Here is an 18,951-nt window from a genome sequence, read left to right as displayed (position 1 = left end):
AGCTGTGCCTCCTATAGATGCTGATATAGTATTTATAGGTCTGCTGTTTTTCCAATGAAAATGAGCAGAGGAAGAAAGGAAAGAAGTGGTTCAAATGAAATTGGAATTAAGGCAACAGTATGAATATAAATCGTTCTTGGAATTATTAAGGACATTACAGTGGCTGTGATGTGTTAGTGCTGCTGTTCAACTCGATCACAATGAAGGGCACAAAGGCAAGTGGGAGGGATATGTTAAAAGAAATTCTCACAGGGAAATTTGTGGCTACCTGAAAAATCTATCAGAGAGTTATATCAAAGTGGGTAAATTCAGGAGAATGAATAGTCATATAGAGATAAATTAATAAAATCTGGAAAGCATCAGCAGCCATCCTTAGAACATCAGTGCTCCTCACGTCCAAAGATCAAGAGGCATTCCACAGCCTACGACCCTTCTGGATGGTAAGAGCAGGTCATGGAGGAAGTTCCCATGTTTTCACATGCTGCATCTACCTTCAAAGGCTGGACTGTGAACCAGGCCTGGGTGGTACAACATGGAGAGCTTTTTCTTCCTAAGGCTAAAAGAGGGGAAAATAGGAAATGAGTGGATATGCCATGCTAACACTGCATTCTGGAGAGATGTTACCATTTAAGAAAGGCAGCAATAAAGGTGATAGCTATTGATGGTGGTGTGAAAAGGAACATGAAATAGGATGAAAAATACAGGTTTTGAAGTGAGTACAGAGTGTATGTTAGAAATTTCAGTGTGTATGAGGACAGGAAGTTGGTTACGAGATGACTGAACAGGTGAATGAGGTCTCAAATGAGGAATCTTGGCCAGTCTTATAATGGGTCAGAATGGAGGAATGTTGATTCTAAGGCTGGACTGACATGAGTCCTAGTGACAGAGGAAGGGAAATGGTGGCTGAAGAGTAATGTTCAACTTATCCTCCTTTTTAGTATTTGATTTAAAAAGTCAGATTACATGCTTAGCTTAGAAGAATGCAGTTTCATCAAAGATTATTAATATGGATCCCAATGAGGGATTAGAAGTGAGTCATAAATGGAGCTAAATTTTACTCAACTGATGCTGTGGATTCAATACAGAATGTCAGGAGTTAACATGGTTAATACTGGACAGCAGATAACAGAAAGGGGACTACAGATTCAGAGCTGAGTTTGGAATCTGTCAGAATCTTGTGGTAGCTCAAGTTAAGATAAAGGTTTGGGGAAGTATAGGCAGAAAGTTGAGAACTAAAGTATTTATATATACAGGGAAGAGTTATGAATTGTTAAATAGGAGGCAACATCCCCAATGAAAATCAGAAAAAGAAACTCATATGCATGTACTGTTAAACTTGATCTTGGTATGGATATTTTTCTTGAAGATATTTAAATGAGTTATTTAAATTTACTGAAATGGTTTGAGATGAGAAATATGTAATAAGGACTGAGAGTCCAATAATAAAAGCTATGTAGGGATCAGAACGGTTCTGAGTAAGTAATCAAACAAAAAATTAAATAGGCAGGGTCATTACAGAGGTCCAAAGTGGAGAAAAATGTATAGAATGTTGCATATATATGTTGTTACTAGTATAATAAATATTCAGAGTAAAGAAAATTGCTGGATGAGAAAGGACACTAAGAAAGCATACTTCCTTGAAGGCTTTTCTAGAAATTTTTTGAGTAAAGAGTGTTGGAGGACAAAAGATAAGTAGGACTAATTAAATTGAGACCTAGGATGTTGATTACTCTTTTCCACAAAGTGCCCAAGATTTCAGTGAGGGAATTATAGAAATATCTTATATTGAGCTAAAATAATTGTTTTCAGATGGCATAGAATTTCTGTACATTATAAAGGAAGGGGGAGTGGAAAAGTTTAAAGATACAGCAAAGAAAAGAACAATTGATGGACTATCTGGAGGAGATGTGTAGGTATGTCTTTTGAAGAGTGAAATTCTTGATTTTAAAGAAGGGAGAAAGTGGATAGTTTCAGATTTAAAACAATAATAGAGTCTATCCAGTATTTACTATGTGTCTGGCACCACACTAATTACTTAATTTCATTTTATCCTTACAACAATCCTGAAAGGCTTACAGAGATCAAATGATTCGTCTAAGATCACAGTGTAGAGTAGAGTCAAAATTCAAATTCCAGTTTATCTCCCAAACCTATATGCCTCTCTATTCTATTTTAAGTTGAAGGAAATCACCATCTATAGAATTTCTTTTTTTTCCCTGTAATTATATGGAAAATATATTTTCTGAGATGAGACAAGTAGAGGTGATGTATATAAAGATCTTCAGATGATTGGTAAAATTCAGAATACCTGCAATGGGAAAATGCAGAAAGGAAGCAATGGGTAAAAGATTTAGTACCACCTATGCCCTGGTATTTCACTTCTGTTCATTGTACAGCAAAGACACTGGATCGGCCATGGATTAAAAATTTTAGAATTTCTAACAAAGACTAAAGAATAGAAAGGAGTTTTTAAAAAGCAGGTATATATATGATGGCTCAAATATAAACTGACAACTAACACAGTTTTAAAAGTCCCAGTGTTGAGACAGAATTCCATTTTTTCCCAAGATGTAGTGACACGAGTTTATAACTAAGTTTTAACCAATCAGCAAACCCTTTGAATTTAACAGAAAATAAAGGAAATTCTCCAAATGACAAATTTTTATGCAAAATACCACCACCAAGCAAAAGAGTCCATAGCCAGCAGACCAAAGGCTGAAACCTCTGGGCTGATGTGTAAGACCTGTGTTTTAAAAAGAAATTACCTTCTTAGTACGGAGGAGTAAGAAAACCTCCCCTACGTTTTCTGTCTTGGTAGAAATGTTTTGTTGTTGTTTTCTCCTGTACTCTATGTAACTTCTGTAATTTCAATATTGTTGTTTTATGTATTTTGATATTGTAAACTTGTATTTACTGTATTCTGTTAGAACCACTCCCTGGGGTGTGAGGCATCTGAGTTATCAGTTATCCAAGTGAACCTGGGGAAATGGGAGGAGCTAGTGTTCTCAATTGGGAAGAGCTTGATTCTTCAGTGAGTTCAGCATTTTGCTTCCCTCTAAAAGTATATGGTGAAGTAATGGCACCCCTTAAAAAACAGAAACTTAGTGAGAAATATAGTAGGGGGAAGAATTTTGAAATAAAGAACGGTAGCTACTGGAAAAACTGAAAAAGTGTGGCTTATCCCAGGATGATGGCAGAGGCTACATTAAGACTGGGCCCAGACTCTGGTTTAGAACAAAGGTAAATAAAACTAAATACGAGAACAGCCAGCTCAATCACTGGCTGGTGAACATACTTAGACAAATCTAACTAGAGGGAAACACCAGGAAAGAAAGTGAAGCTAAAAGAGAATGGAACAAAAGAGAGCTCCTAACGGGATAAAGGAAGGAATTAAAGGTTAAAGTTGGATGGCCTGATGCTCGGAGGAGAAACCCTGGAGGCCAGATAGGAAAGTGCCTTCCTACCCAGGGGGTCATGGATCCGGGGTGGCTGCAAGTGCAGGTCCACCTAGGGCCAGAGGGAACAACCTGGGATCCAGACCCAGCAATGGTGCCAACTTGAATCTACCTCGTGCTAGAGTGAGCAGCCTGGTCTGTCATCCATCACAGGTAAGACTGGGCAGGGGCTCCCAGAACCAACACCTAAAAAGGGAGCGGGGCTAAGAGAAGACAGGTTAAGCCCCAAGTGTAACTGAATGATTACCAGGGATAACTATTTACTAGTACTTTTACCATTTCTTGTAACTCTGTAATTTTCCTAATATTTGTTGATTTCTATCTGTTTTTTCCTGTATTAGTAGTAAAAATTTTTTCCTGTACTGGTCGTAAAAATTTTTTTCCTGTACTAGTAATAAAATTGTTCAAAATGTAACTGCAGTGTGTGTGCTTATTTCTGTGAAAACTGGGGAACAGTTGTGACTACTCAGCAGTGAATAAGACAAGACAAGACACATGTGGGGAAATGGGGAAAAGGAATCAAGTATAAAAAATACCTGACATTCACAAGAGATGGGTCAGAAGATCTCGAATCCCCAAATCTGTAAATACTATTGGCACTAGCAGTTGGCTCTCCTTCCCAGGCCTCCCCCGACTCCCATTCTCACCCCCAAGACTGTGCACGGGTCAAGAAGACAACAAAGCCTTTCTCAAATGTAGATACACAAATGTGGGCTAAGCCACACACACTAGGTGAAGACATACTCTCAGACGCCTGCCTTATGCTATAGGACCCTTAAAAACAATATATTTCACAACGCCATGGATCTGGTAAATAAAAAGTCCTTAGGATGCCCTGGAAAGAAACATCAAGGAGATCCTTCACAGACGACGTCAGGTACAGGAACCCTCACTAATGGTGACACTATTCCAACGGTGAGTCGGAGGTCCATTCTGGGCCACCACTGTATACTTTCAGTTTCTCTTTTAAGAGTAAACGTCCAGCATATTGTATGTGGAAACTTGGTTATAAAATTATTTCAGTAGCAGTAACTAATTTTATAAATATAAATATACCATCATTATCATTACATTTAGTTCTGGAAAAGAAAAAAATTCCTGAACCCCAGACACCTGTCCAAACTCTTAAGAGCTCAAGTGGTAATGCGCTCTTAATCCCTTCGCCTCCATTCTGTGTGTGAGTACCTGCTATGGAGTCATCATCAGGCAAGCGAACAAGTGTGTAACATATGCCCGGCTGATTGTAAGGTAGGCTGGCGGCTGGGATACAACACAGCACTTCATAGGAATCCGATGGTTCCACCTGCACTGTCACTTTCTCCAGTAGCTGGTCATTGAGAGTATTGGTACAGTCAAACTGAAAAGTCAACCAGCAAAAAAGCTATAGAGGAAAAGAACTGTTTTCAAGCAAGTTGCTCCTTTCCATCCCAACCCACGACTCAGTTTCCCTCGCTAAACACCATGACAGGGCTCCCCCTAAGATTTTTCTTAAAGCAACAGGGTAAGCTTACTCTTGAGGTCTTTTCTATGTTATTCATCAGCTTTTTTCTCTTTCCTGAGATTGCGTTCTACCAAACAAGACGGCAGAAGTCTGACGGACTGATAGCTGTCAGAGAATCAAACTGAAATCCAAGTTCTTGGAACAACACATTTACCCTGATATTAAATGATGATTAATTTTTCACAAATTATACTTTATATGCTGTCCAACTTCTTCAAACATTTCAGTTTTATGTCCTTTAAAATTTACATCATCAAAAGCTACCCATCACAGGAAGACACCTCTACAGCTATGGTGTTAGGAAAGAAAACCAGAAATGCTGCTAAGTTACTTCTCTATAAAGGAACTTAGAATCATAAACTAACGGGGAATTAACTCTAAGTCCCTTATGGGAACCAGTTGTGGCACTTATCTCACCTGGAACACGACATGATTGGTAAACATGTGCTTGACACAACGAACAAAATATTCTGTCTCTGCTTCTGTAAGTTGAACAGGCTCAGAAGACTTGAACAAGGGTCCTAGATTCATAAACTCAGGAATGGCAGCTAGTTGTTCTATCAAAAAAAAAAAAAAAAAAAAGGAAAGAAAAGAAGGAAGGAAGAAGGAAAGATATTACTTTGGGTGTCTGAAATGTTTTAAGTTTTCATAGCCTTACTAACAGTTGCACACTCAACTAATATGTCCCAACCTTTAGTGAAATAATCTTTTAAGAGAGTTTATATACTGAATTACCAGAAGCAAAACAAACAAACAAAAAAAAACCCCACAGAGAAATCAAACTAAATTCCTACTTTCATAGAATTTGAGTTCCCTGTTAACCAAGTTACAGAGTAAGAACAACATTCCTAGTTAGTAAGCTGAAAACTGGACAGTCCCATAGACTGCAGGGAGCCCCAGGAACCATGACAATAAATATGCAGCTGTACAAAGATTTCTCATACTGAGAATTAATCAAATTTAATGAAAGTAGTAGACTTCATTATATTTACAATGCCTAGAGTACAAGACTACTGCTTCTACACAACAAATCATCATACCTTGGAAAATGTCTTGCCTGGAAGGAGCCAACTTCTCTGACTTAGTAGCCACCAGTGTGATTTCTACAAAGACAAGTACAAGCAATCAAGTGAGCTTCCCTCCCACTATCAAGCTAAAAATGCAGACAGACAGAGGGCAGAAAGTTCTAGCAGATATATAGGGAGCTATTGCTAAATCATACCAGTAGGTTCTCTGCCACCTTTTTTGGAGGGACCGTCTAAATGTATTTAGTGAACATATTTTGTGAAATAACAGAGTCCCAAAGATTCAGTAATAATAATAAATCCTAAAGATACAGTATTTGCTTTAATGAGCCAGGATATATTTTTTAAATTACTCTTAAAAGGAGGAGCAGGAGTTCCTTCACAGTGGGCTAAGGATCTGGAGTTATCACTGCAGCAGCTCAGGTTGCTGCTGTGGCGCAGATTCTATCCTTGGCCTGGGAACTTCCATGTGCTGCAGGCACAGCAGAAAAAAAAAAAAAAGAATAAAAAGGAAAAAAAAGGGCAGAACACTTTATAAAACAAATCTCATGATTCAGATGTATAGTATCAACAAAGAAACTGAAAGTGTTGGAAGTTAAGCATGAAATCTTTCATTTTTAGTTCTAACCACTAAACACTTTGCTCCTTTATTTTTTTTAAACCTCCAACAGAAAAATTGAGAAGTTAACCAATGTTAGAAAGTAAAAACAGGAAGTGACAGCACAATTACTGCTTTGAGACACACGGTGACAACTAACTTTAAATGCTGAACACTTAGCATTAAAAAAAAAAAAACCTTTCAATCTGAATCACATATCATATTTCTGCTCTCATGAGAAAACAAAGGAAAACACTTTAAAGCCCTAATTTAAAAAGTATCAAAAGTATCATCCATCTTAGTTCTCTAAGATTTAGAGGTAAGGAGTGACAATTAAAAGAAATAGCAGAATATGCTAATTTTATTTTATTGACATAAAGCTATTTGCATACAGAAAAACAGACAAAGTGCTGCTGTTACCTGACTTCTGTTCAAAAACAGGAGCCATAGCAAGAGGAATCGATTTCATATCAAAGGGTTTTTCTGAAGGTTCCAGGGTGTACTGGTGTAAGGCTTTCTCCATCCCTGGTACAGAGACTGTGAGGCCTATGAAAAAGAGATATCTCAGCATTATAACTCCTTGCCAATCCTAGCATCCAGAGAGGCCCAGATTTGTAATATTTATCTAAGCTTTCTAAAGAAAAATATAACCACAGATTTTACAACCTAAATAAAAATAAAGGCTCTTATAATTTCATCCAAGGAAGCATAGGAGCAGAGCATATACATTTTTAACAAAATAAAAGTATCTTCTAGAAAAGAAAACAATGGAGCCATGTGGAAGCAATGATAGCATAAGAAAAGGGAAAAAAGGTAAAGCCATCTAAGAGGGAGCTCAAGGAGAACCAGAACAAGCAATAATCCTTGGCTTTTACATACATTAGGTTTCCCTAGAAATGGAACTGCATTCAAAGACAAAACCCAAGCATTTTGCCTAGTGAGGCCAGCTCATACACGAATCATAATGAGATGTGCTTCTAGGACACCATTTGTGGAACGAAAGGGTATCTGTCTCCAATCTTGGCTCTCACTGACCATTGAAGATATATGTGGCATTCAGTGCCATCTGCCTCTGCTGCAGCACATTCAGATAGAAGGTGGCTCTATCCCGTACCTCATCGTCAGTATCCATCATACACCTGTCCAGGGGATACAGAATAGGCATGTCACCACACCCTAGAGATTTCCAATAGTTTTACCACTATACCTAAAGGACACAATCCAGGCTATCTAATACCACCTTTATAAAAGAGCTCAACGACACCCAACAGTGGATCCTAAAATCTCCACAAATCTTAGGGACTGTTCCAAATTGGTGAAGAAACGTGGTCATTATGAATCAAAAGCACTACACAAGTAGGCATTAAAATAATTAGGAAGAACACCAACATAAGATAACAGTTTGGAGTCTATTCTTGGATCTGCAACCACACAACCCCGGTAAAGATTCAGACTTCTAGATAATTAAAAAAATGGTGCTGTTATACTTCCAAATCTAGGCACTGATGCTACTCAAATGGCAATTTGTTTGGTTTAAACCAGCCTGTCTTTGGCTTGTAATTTTTCTGCTTCAATTACAAGATGTAATCACAGAGTGTCTGCTAAAGCAAGTCTCTTCCTCATCAAATTGGGAGTCATGGAGACCATGAAAATCTATGTATTTTCAACTCTACATAGTGAATCACTTTGAAGTTGGCCCCTACTATACTAATTGAGGCACGTGCACTTGTCATTTTCTCAAAATCATCCAAGTAAAATCAGGAGTCAAATTTTACATGTATTTAGCACATGCAAAATCACAAGAGTAAGAAAAATGCCATCTGCCCCTAACTTACTCCATCAGCTCTACTCTTAGGCCTTGCAATACATTTTTTTTTAGGGCAGCACCAGCGGCACATGGAGGATCCCAGGCTAGGGGTCAAATTGGAGCTGTAGCTGCTGGCCGACACCACAGCCACAGCAATTCCAGAGCCAAGCCACCTCTGCAACCTACACCACAGCTCATAGCAACACCGGATCCTTAACCCACTGAGCAAGGCCAGGGATTGAACCCAAAACCTCAGGATTCCTAGTCAGATTCATTTACGCTGCACCAGGACGGAAACTCCAGGCCTTGCAATGCGTTTTGATATGGTACAATGAAGAATTCTCTATTCAGCCACATGGCTTTCTTCTTATTTTTTTTTTTAAAGACATTCGTTTCATTACCTTTGTAAGAGTACTAGGATGCTTGGGAGAAGATTCTCATTTTGAGCCCCAAATTTAGCCAAAGCACTCACAGCAGCTATAATGAAGCATAAAATGAAACAATATAAATACAGACTTCTCAGAGTTAAGCAGTAATCATTCAAACCAAAATATAGAGGAGTTACCCCATGTTCAGTGGGAATAAACTTACTGTTTTATTGTGTTTCTTGATCTTATTTCCTTGATCCATTTAAGCACAAATAGAAATCAACGGGCCCGAGAGAGCTCTGAATAGGAAAACCCTCCATCCAATAGGAAAAAGGATTGTATGTATTTCTTATATGAGCTATCCTCCAGTCTCTTTTTATACCACACTGATTAATTAGGCTCTGATCTCAAACAACCAGCCCCATGCATTAAAGCAAACCAAAAAAACCCTCTATTACTAAAATTCATTGTATCAACAAAGACTTACTGCTCACTTACCTTCTGTCAGGAATTGTGCTAGGTGCTAGGAGTAGAAAGATGAAAGACATGGTCCCTGACCTCAAGAAGATGTGGGCAAGGCAATGGGAAAGACACCTGAGTAAAGAGGCAGTTACAACACAGCACAGTAAGTCCATGGCCAAACCATATCCAGGACACTATGTGAGTAGAGAAAGGAACCTGAGTCAGAATTGGTGAAGAAGACAGACAAGATGCTGACACTTATTACTTGAGCTAAAGTTTGAAGAACAAGTAGAGTTAGCCAGAGGGAAAAGGCAGGAAAAGAGTATGTGAGGCAGAGAGAATAAAAAGTATCAAGGCCCTCAGCCCAGAGAAGAAAATGTGGTCTAGTCCTGGAACTGGACACAGCTGAGGAAGACGGAAGCACTGGACACTGGCTGGAAAGCAGAAGCAGACAAGTAAGAGTCTAGAGGTAAACCACCACCACCACCACCACCACCACCACCAGATTATGGTTTAACCTCAAAAGTCATTATTAGCAGGCGTTAAATACAGGATGGATCTGTGTATCTGTGGCAGAGTTGCTACACTACGTCTGTAAGCAGATTTTGTATGCAACGACCATTTTGGCAGCAGAGTGTAGAAAATATACTGGATATGGGTGAGACTACAAGCAGTCTGATTAGTTGGGCATCTGAAATGGATGTGAGCTTAATGCAGCACTCAGGAAAACCAAGGAAAAAAAGAGAATGAAAAACATATATTGGAGACAGAACTGACAGAACTTCGCCAACTGACAGACCAAGGTTATAAAACAATAAGCTTCCAGCTTTGCTACTGAGTGGATGATATAGGTGAGGATTTCTGTTGGGGATAGTTTGAATTTTAAGCTGAATTTGAAGTGCCTTAAGAGTCAGAGACATACGGTTCAGGAAAGAGATATAACTGCAATGTCACAAGCCTATCAGCAGAGCTCTGAAAATGATCCCCAGGAAGAATGCGTATGTTGTGAAGACAGACCTCTAAGGAAAATTAATATTCTGAGGAATGGAAGAGAAGTTCTGTAGGTAGGACTGAGGGGTGATGGAAAGATGCAGGCTACTGTGGAAACCAAGGGAAGAAAGGTTCACAAAGTGTTTAGTCAACTACATCAAACTGACCGAGAGGTGAACAAGGATAAGAATGTTAATGTGTCTACCTTGACCTTTCAACTAGCTTATAGGTAATTTTTTAAAAAAATAGATTCAGAAGATTTTTAAGGGAGCGAGCAAGATCACAGTGAGTTGAAGAGAAAATGGAAAGTAAGTTGACAGAGGCAGCTAGTAATAGCCACTTCAAGTTTACCTGACAGGGGAAGTATAGTCAGTAGTGAGAGACAAGGGATCAAAGGAGGGCTGACATTTCTAACAGGAGAGACCTGCACCTGTTCATGTGCTAAGGGGAAGAACAATTAGAGAGGAAGGAGTAAGAAGAAAAAAAAAAAATTCCTAAGACCTGTTTTAAAAAGTCACCTAAAAACTATAGAGACAGACAAATTTCACAGTCATAACCACAACTCTGAAAAAATGGATGACACCATCAAATAGTCTTCTTGTCACACTGAAAGTCAAGGGATGTTTTTCTCTGCTATAAGGTAGAAAGCATGATGGGAATTCATATACAAAGAAAGAGGCATCCACATGTGGCCTAAGTGTGCTCCAAGATCCCACCACCAAATAGGTCCAATTTCACTATAACCCCAAGTTAAGCATTTCACAAGATCGACAGTTATATCGTCATGAATGTTCCAGTGACTCACCAGCTCGGACAGCCTCATTCTCCAGTACGACCCTATTAAAAATAAAGCGGATATACTTGGAGGGAACAGGTGTTCTGGGGCCCTCTTTGCCCAACAAGTGTAGAATCTTAGTAGCCAGAACAGTGTGTTCACAGTCCTCGATGAATTCACAAAGGTGGGCTAGACCCGCTTCTTTACTCTCAGGGTTTTCTTCCACAATGTTGATGATGCAGTCCACGATGGCCCGCTTATATTCAAAGCCCCCCTGGCAAAAGAGAAACCTGCCATTCATTCTGAGGACACTTTTTGGAGACGTGCTTATACTCCGAGGCTCACGCTGTACCACTCAAATTTCATTTCCCTTCCCTTAAGAAAGAAATAATAGTGTTTTTTCCTCCAAATGGGAAAGCCAAAGCAGGAGGAGGACTTAAGACAGAATTGAGCAGACTATTTGAGAGGCATGCTGAGATGATAAAGAAAGCTGCTTCAGATAGCAGGGCATACAAATTTAAGGAGCAACTTCCCGTGATGAAAAAGCAGTCCACCTACATCATCTCGGAGCATGTTGGAGAGGAACGTCATCATGACACTGTGCTTTCGAGGGTATTTCTGACAGAGAGCGCTAATTGCCTGTACAACCACCACCTGCAGAAAAACAAACAAAAAGGACATTCACCTTTATAACGCCTTTCAACTACCACCTACGGAAAAACAGAAAGGACACTCATCTCTGTAACTTTAGCTACTAGGCATACATTTCCACTTGTTTACCACAAGCTAAAAAGGCACATAGCTGACTAAAATGACAGTAATGATTTTCATGAAAGATAAGTAAAGAGACTTCAAAGGAAAATAAAAAGCAATGTAAAAATGAAGTGCATTCAAGAGACGCTATTCCTTTTTGCTCCAAGCAAATAAGCACATGAAAATTTTCAAGTGAACATAAACATAAAAAGCTTAAACAGGAGTTCCCGTCGTGGTGCAGTGGTTAACAAATCCGACTAGGAACCATGAGGTTGCGGGTTCGGTCCCTGCCCTTGCTCAGTGGGTTAACGATCTGGCGTTGCCGTGAGCTGTGGTGTAGGTTGCAGACGCAGCTCGGATCCCGCGTTGCTGTGGCTCTGGCGTAGGCTGGTGGCTACAGCTCCGACTAGACCCCTAGCCTGGGAACCTCCATATGCCGCGGGAGCGGCCCTAGAAAAGTCAAAAAGTCAAAAAGTCAAAAAAAAAAAAAAAATCTTAAACAGACTGATTTCCACAGAAGAAGCAGACAAAGTTACCAAGGAGTTATTGCACAAGATAGTTTCTAGGAGATTTTCACCACAACTTTAAAAGTCAGTGTCAGGAAGTGAATAGGGTGTGAGATTTTACCCTACTGCCACAATTTCATGGATGCTAGAAGAAAACACAGACTCTGGATCAGATATGAAGACAGTTATTTACTCACAGCAAAAGCAATAGCCAGGGTATGAGCATGTGGGGGTCAGTGTCCTGAGCTCCACTTGGCCCAGGACAATGCAAAAAGGGCCAAATAATACTTGAGCCTGCAGTGGTTGCTTTACAGGACAATTCAAGATATGGAACCTGAATGTTTTACACTGGGCAGTGAGCGTGCCAGTCCTTTATTCTGAAGGGAAATGTTATTATACTGGGCAATGAGCATGTTTGCTTTTTGCTCTACAGGGAGGACTATCTGTATCTTCTAGGGCTATATGGTAACTTGCCCTTTGCTTTTTGAGGGAGATGCCTATATTGCGGCTGGAAGATGTCTTGCACTGCACAAAGGAAACAAAGCTGGTATAACAGGAAGCAAAGGGCAGTTAGTGCCTAACTTGCAGGGTGTACAGAAATGCAAGAAATTTATGGAGATTGGAGAATTGTCTCCTAACAACCAGACAGTCCCAAATCTCTAGGTGTTGTTTTAGAGCATAGAAAATGAAGGAAAAACATCCATGATCTTTATAAAGCAATGCCATCTAAACCTAATAAAAGTGGTATACATGCAAAAAGAAAAATCACAGATGGAAATATTTATGAATATCGATGCAAAAATTCTAAGTGATATATTAGCTAACAGACTTTAACACGATAGCAAGAAAATAATAAGTTGGAGTTCCCCTCGTGGCTCAGTGGTTAATGAATCTGACTAGGAACCATGAGGTTGCAGGTTTGATCCCTGGTCTCGCTCAGCGGGTTAAGGATCCACCGTTGCCATAAGCGGTAGTGTAGGTCACAGACATGGCTTGGATCCTACATTGCTGTGGCTCTGGTGTAGGCCAGCAGCTACAGCTCCAATTAGACCCCTAGCCTGGGAACCTCCATAGGCCGGGAGTTCGGCCCTAGAAAAGGCAAAAAAAAAAAAACCCACACAAAAAAAGACAAAAAAAAAGAAAATAATAAGTTATGATGGAATGGAATACAATGGAATGAAATGGAATGCAAACCAAGAATGCAAGAATGGTTCAACATTAGAAAATTAATATAATTCATTAATATTAATGAGTCTAAGGATAAAAATCATATGATTCTATCCATTGAGGCTAAAAAGCCTTTGATAAAATCCAATACCATTCCTAGTAAAATTCTTAAAAAATAAATTAGTAATGGATGGACACTTCTATTTTACACACAAACACACACCCACCTCAATCCTATTGCCAGCATATTACTTAATAGGGAAGCCAAGAGTCATTTACATTAAGGTCAGAAACAATAAAAGGATGCTACCATCTGGACTATTATCTGGCATTATTCTGGAGACATAGCCAAAGCAATTAGATACGAGAAAACAATCAGAAGAATAATATTTGGAAAATAGAAACAAAATTATATTTATTTACAATATGATAATATAACCTGGAAACCCTAGAGAATCTACGATAAGACCAACTCAACAAAATAATTCGTCAAAGTAGGAGACTATAAAATAAGCATGCAAAAGTAGTACTCCTCATTACATAAATAAAAACTAGTTAGAAGATATAATGAGTGAAAAAAGATTTATAATGCCGATAACCACGATAAAATACTTTAAAAAAGAATTTTATAAAAATTCCAAGTTAATATAAAAAATACTATAAAATATTTTTGAAAGGCACAAAAGTAGACTTGAATAAAAGATATCCCTTGTTCTTGATTGGGATACCTCAACATGATTAAGATATCTGTTCTCCCCTAACTTACAAATTTAATGTTATTCCCATAAAAATACCAATGAGATTTTCATGAAGCTAGACAAGTTAATATTAAAGTTCATAAAGTAACCATATGCCAATAAAACAGACAACCTGGAAGAAATGGACAAATTCTTAGAAAAGTACAATCCTCCAAGACTAAACCAACACAAAATAGAAAAGGTGAACGGCCCGGTTACAAGTACTGAGATTGAAACTATGATTAAAAAACTTCCAACAAACAGGGAGTTCCTGTCATGGCTCAGTGGTTAACAAATTCAACTAGGAACAATGAGGTTGTGGGTTCGACCCCTGGCCTTGCTCAGTGGGTTAAGGATCCAGCATTGCCGTGAGCTCTGGTGTAATATTAATGAGTCTAAGGATAAAAATCATATGATTCTATCCATAGAGGCTAAAAAGCCTTTGATAAAATCCAACACCGTCTCAGACGCGGCTTGGATCCCTCGTTGCTGTGGCTCTGGCATAGGCCAGCGGCTATAGCTCTGATTAGACCATTAGCCTGGGAACCTCCATATGCCGCAGGAGTGGCCCTAGAAAAGGCAAAAAGCCAAAAAAAAAAAAAAAAACCCAAAAACTTCCAACAAACAAAAATCCAGGACCAGACGGCTTCACAAGCAAATTCTATCAAAAATTTAGAGACGCTTTAACACCTATCCTTCTGAAACTATTCCAAAAAATTGCAAAGGAAGGAACACTGCCAAACTCATTTTATGAGGCCACCATTGTTCTGATACCAAAACCAGACAGACACCACAAGAAAAGAAAAGCCAATGTCATTAATGAACATAGGTGCAAAAATCCTCAACAAAAAATACTTGCAAACCGAATCCAACAAGATCAAAAATCTTATAGAAAATAGGGAAAAGGCATGAGCAGACTACATTAAAAAAGATATTAAATGACCTTTAAAAATATGAAAAGATGTTTAACTTCCTTCATAATAAGAGAAATTCAAATTGAAATCACACTGAGATACCTTTTTCCACACATTGGGTTGGAAAATTTCAAAATACATTATACTCTATTGGTGGGGCCATGGGGAAACTGGCACTCTTATACATTGCTGGTAGAATTTAACATCCTCTATAAAACTACATTTTATTTACTCTCCAATCTAGCAGATAAACTTCTAGGAATTTACCCTGAGGGCACACCTCCAACATTCTGAGAAAACATATGCACAGGATTATCTACCACAGCATATTTATAATCACAAAATACTAGCTAAATGTCCATGCATAGGAGATTCATTCAATACAGTATACCACAAAATGACGTTCATAACCTCCCAAGGTTCCCCCACAGTTCAAAATGTCAACATGAATACACAGGCTAAGTTTGTTTCTTAAATGTAGATAAATACAAGAAGAGAGCAAATAGGGTCAGCTATACCTCATGACTGAGAATTAAAGAAGAATGAAGAACGAAATCTTATTAATTTTTCTTTCTTTTTTTTTTTTTTGTCTTTTTGCCATTTCTTGGGCCGCTCCTGCGGCATATGGAGGTTCCCAGGCTAGGGGTCCAATCGGAGCTGTAGCCACCGGCCTACACCAGAGCCACAGCAACGCGGGATCCGAGCCGCGTCTGCAACCTACACCACAGCTCATGGCAACGCCAGATTGTTAACCCACTGAGCAAGGGCAGGGACCGAACCCGCAACCTCATGGTTCCTAGTCGGATTTGTTAACCACTGCGCCACGACGGGAACTCCTACTTTAATTTTTCTAACTGAAATTTATTGTTATTTTGATTATCTCTGACATTATCACCTATTCAACACTGCTACGGAAGTCCTAAGTATTTTAATAAGGCAAGAAAAAGAAAGGCATTTGGATTGGAAATGAAGCACAATTGTCTCCATCCACAGATAGTATGATTATTTACATAGACAATACTAAGGAATCTATAAAACAATTACTAGAACCAGTAAGGGTATTCAGCAAAAGTAAGTGAAAAAAATAAGTATTTTTTATATATAATTAGCAAACAATGAAATAGAAATATTACAAAAATGGGATAGAAAAAGTATAAAAAAGACATACAAGACCTCTAAAGTAAAAGCTACAAAACACTGCCCAAAGAAATTAAAGAAGACCTAAATAAAGGGAGAGGTAGACCATATTCATGAACTGGAAGAAAAATATTACTTAATGTCAGTTCTCCCCTGATTATAGATTCAACACACTCACAATCATAATCCTAGCAGGATTTGTTTTATAGAAATTACAAGCTGGTTCTAAATTTTATATGGAAATGCAAAGGAACTAATATATTAAAACAGAAGGACAAAGTTGGAAGACCACATATTTAAGAGGTACCATAAAGCTGCATTAATCTATACAATGTGGTACTGGCATAGGATTGACAAATGTTTTATAGAATATGATATGGAGCCCAGAAATATACCTACAATTACATGGTTATCTGCTTTTTGGACAAAGAGGCCAAGGCACTCCAACAGGAAAAGAGAAGTGTTTTAAACAAATTATGCTGAATGACTAGAAATCAGTATGGGAAAAAACTGAACTTATCACACACAAATATTAGTTCAAGTTGAATCACAGACCAAAATGTAAAAGCTAAAACCATAAAAACATTTAGAATAAAACACAAGAAGGAGTTTCCATTGTGGCACAGCAGAGACAAATCTGACTGGGAACCACGAGGTTGTGGGTTTGATCCCTGGACTCATTCAGTGGGTTAAGGAGCCGGCATTGCAGTGAGCTGTGGCATAGGTCACAGACACAGCTCGGATCTGATATTGTTGTGGCTGTGGCATAGGCCAGCAGCTGTAACACCAACTGGACCCCTAGCCTAGGAACCTCCCAATGCTGCGGGTGCGGCCCTAAAAAGCAAAAAAAAAAAAAAAAAAAAAAAATCTTTAAGACTTGGGAATAGACAAAAGTTTTTGAGGACATGAAGAGAAATAACTGAGAAAGGAAATAATTAATAAATTAGATTTCATAAAAATTTAAAACTTCTCTTCATCCAAAAACACTGTTAAGAAAAGAAATAGGTGGGCCAGAGACTAGGAGAAAAGATAATCATATTTCAACTCTTACCTTGAACTCATCTGAGATTTCAGACACAAAAGATGATATCTGCTTCATAAGCCTGTCCACACTGCTCTCACTTCCTGTTTTGAGGAGTGTAGTAATGGCCAGGGTAGCAATGCTTCTGTTTGAGTCTGTGATCAAGTTTTCTAAGTCCAAATTGCAGGCAGTAACAGCTGAGGGGTGCTTCATTGCCACCTTGTCCAAGGCAAGAAAAAAAGAAATTAAGTAAACTGCACTGCTAAAGACCAGAACTTTAAAAAACAAAACAAATTTTAATTAAGGTCAATGGCTTTTAAAAATCAAAATGGGACAATATAGCTTAAAAAGTAATTGTCTCAAGATGAATGTTTCCAATTAACAAGGTATGATATTATCATCTGATAAGTGATTAACTGCTAGTCATAGTATATAGCACAATGCTTTCTCTTCCTAGGTTCCTATAACCTTTATAACAACATCATAGTCTGCCTTTTATTACAGTTGCCCTATTTCTCCTTATAGTACATGCATTCATGGTTATCCATTCTACTAGATGTTAAGAATCTCTTAGAATAAGACCTAGAATGATAAATACTGCTCAAAGACACTTAAATTTAATATCTTATCACTTAGAAAACACTTCTGTTTTTAAGCAGGCAAACTCCAGTCAAACTAGATGGCTCATGGTCACTAAAATATGTCTGTCATTCTCTTGATGCTCTGCTTTTGCGGATGATGTTTACCTCTTTGTCTATCCCAATATCAGTATAGAATCCCTTCCAATGCTACGATTTTGAAAACTCAGCAACATATTGGCATCAACATTCACTTAAGAGGAAAATATGAACCAACTAATGTAAAACTAAGTCTTAATTTATTCTCCTTAGTAAGGATGGTCATATGTATAAAGCAGAAATATTAATGTGTCTAATGCATCTAACTGCTCCAGGCCCAAAGAGGTTTGTATGTTATATAAGAGATAACATCATATTACCTCTCTAAAATTCATAAAATATTGAATTCTGAGATACATCCAGCCCCAAGATTACAGATGAAGGAATGTGGACCTACAGCAACTCTTTAAATTCAATTCATATTCTTTGATAAAAGCTTCTGCCATGGCTGCTCTAAACTTCTCTCTCCTACAACTATTCATACAATTAATTTAGAATTGGTCATGTGCTACATTACACAAGTCTTCTACAATATTAAACTTTCATTAATTTTTTTCTTTTTTTTGGCTTTTTGCCTTTTCTAGGGCCGCTCCTGCAGCACATGGAGGTTCCCAGGCTAGGGGTCTGATCGGAGCTACAGCTGCTGGCCTTACACCAGAGCCTCAGCAACACGGGATCCGAGCCACATCTGTGACCTACACCACAGCTCATAGCAACGCTGGATCCTTAACCCACTGAGCGAGGCCAGGGATCGAACCTCATGGTTCCTAGTTGGATTTGTTAACCACTGAGCCATGACAGGAACTCCTAAAATGTTTTATAGTTATTTAATCCATGCTGTGTTTCCACACTGTATCCTCTAGACTAATGCTGTCCAATGTGGCAGCCAACAACCACATATGACTACTAAGCATTTGAAATGTGGCTATTCCCAAATTGAGGTACACTGTAAATGTAAAATGTACACTGGATATCAAACACCTAGTATGAAAAAACAGAAGGTAAATATATATCTAATAATTTTATACCGATCATATGTTGATACCTTTTCTAAATAC

General features: G+C 38.4%; 1 protein-coding gene across 4 annotated transcripts in view; it reads right to left on the bottom strand.

Moving 5' to 3' along the window:
* Positions 1-18,951, bottom strand: part of COPG2 (COPI coat complex subunit gamma 2) — a 116,894-nt gene that overhangs the window by 33,770 nt on the left and 64,173 nt on the right. For all 4 annotated transcript variants that reach the window (XR_014833145.1, XR_014833146.1, NM_001246238.2 and 1 more), the window contains 9 exon segments: positions 17,247-17,435; positions 11,540-11,635; positions 11,012-11,255; positions 8,788-8,863; positions 7,615-7,718; positions 7,000-7,125; positions 5,997-6,059; positions 5,374-5,513; positions 4,641-4,812 (listed from right to left, as the gene is read on the bottom strand). Coding sequence is in view for 2 of the 4 variants with exons in the window: in NM_001246238.2 (NP_001233167.1) it covers positions 4,641-4,812; positions 5,374-5,513; positions 5,997-6,059; positions 7,000-7,125; positions 7,615-7,718; positions 8,788-8,863; positions 11,012-11,255; positions 11,540-11,635; positions 17,247-17,435 (1,210 nt within the window). In the remaining 2 variants the exon portion in view is untranslated.

The sequence above is a fragment of the Sus scrofa genome, chromosome 18, assembly GCF_054392235.1.
Source record: "Sus scrofa isolate SSC_HxYL_T2T_F1_AM1 chromosome 18, Sscrofa_HxYL_maternal_Yorkshire_Landrace_v2.0, whole genome shotgun sequence".
Classification (NCBI taxonomy): domain Eukaryota; kingdom Metazoa; phylum Chordata; class Mammalia; order Artiodactyla; family Suidae; genus Sus; species Sus scrofa.
The sequence above is the reverse complement of the archived record's forward strand: the minus strand, read 5'-3'. Positions and strand labels throughout refer to the sequence as shown.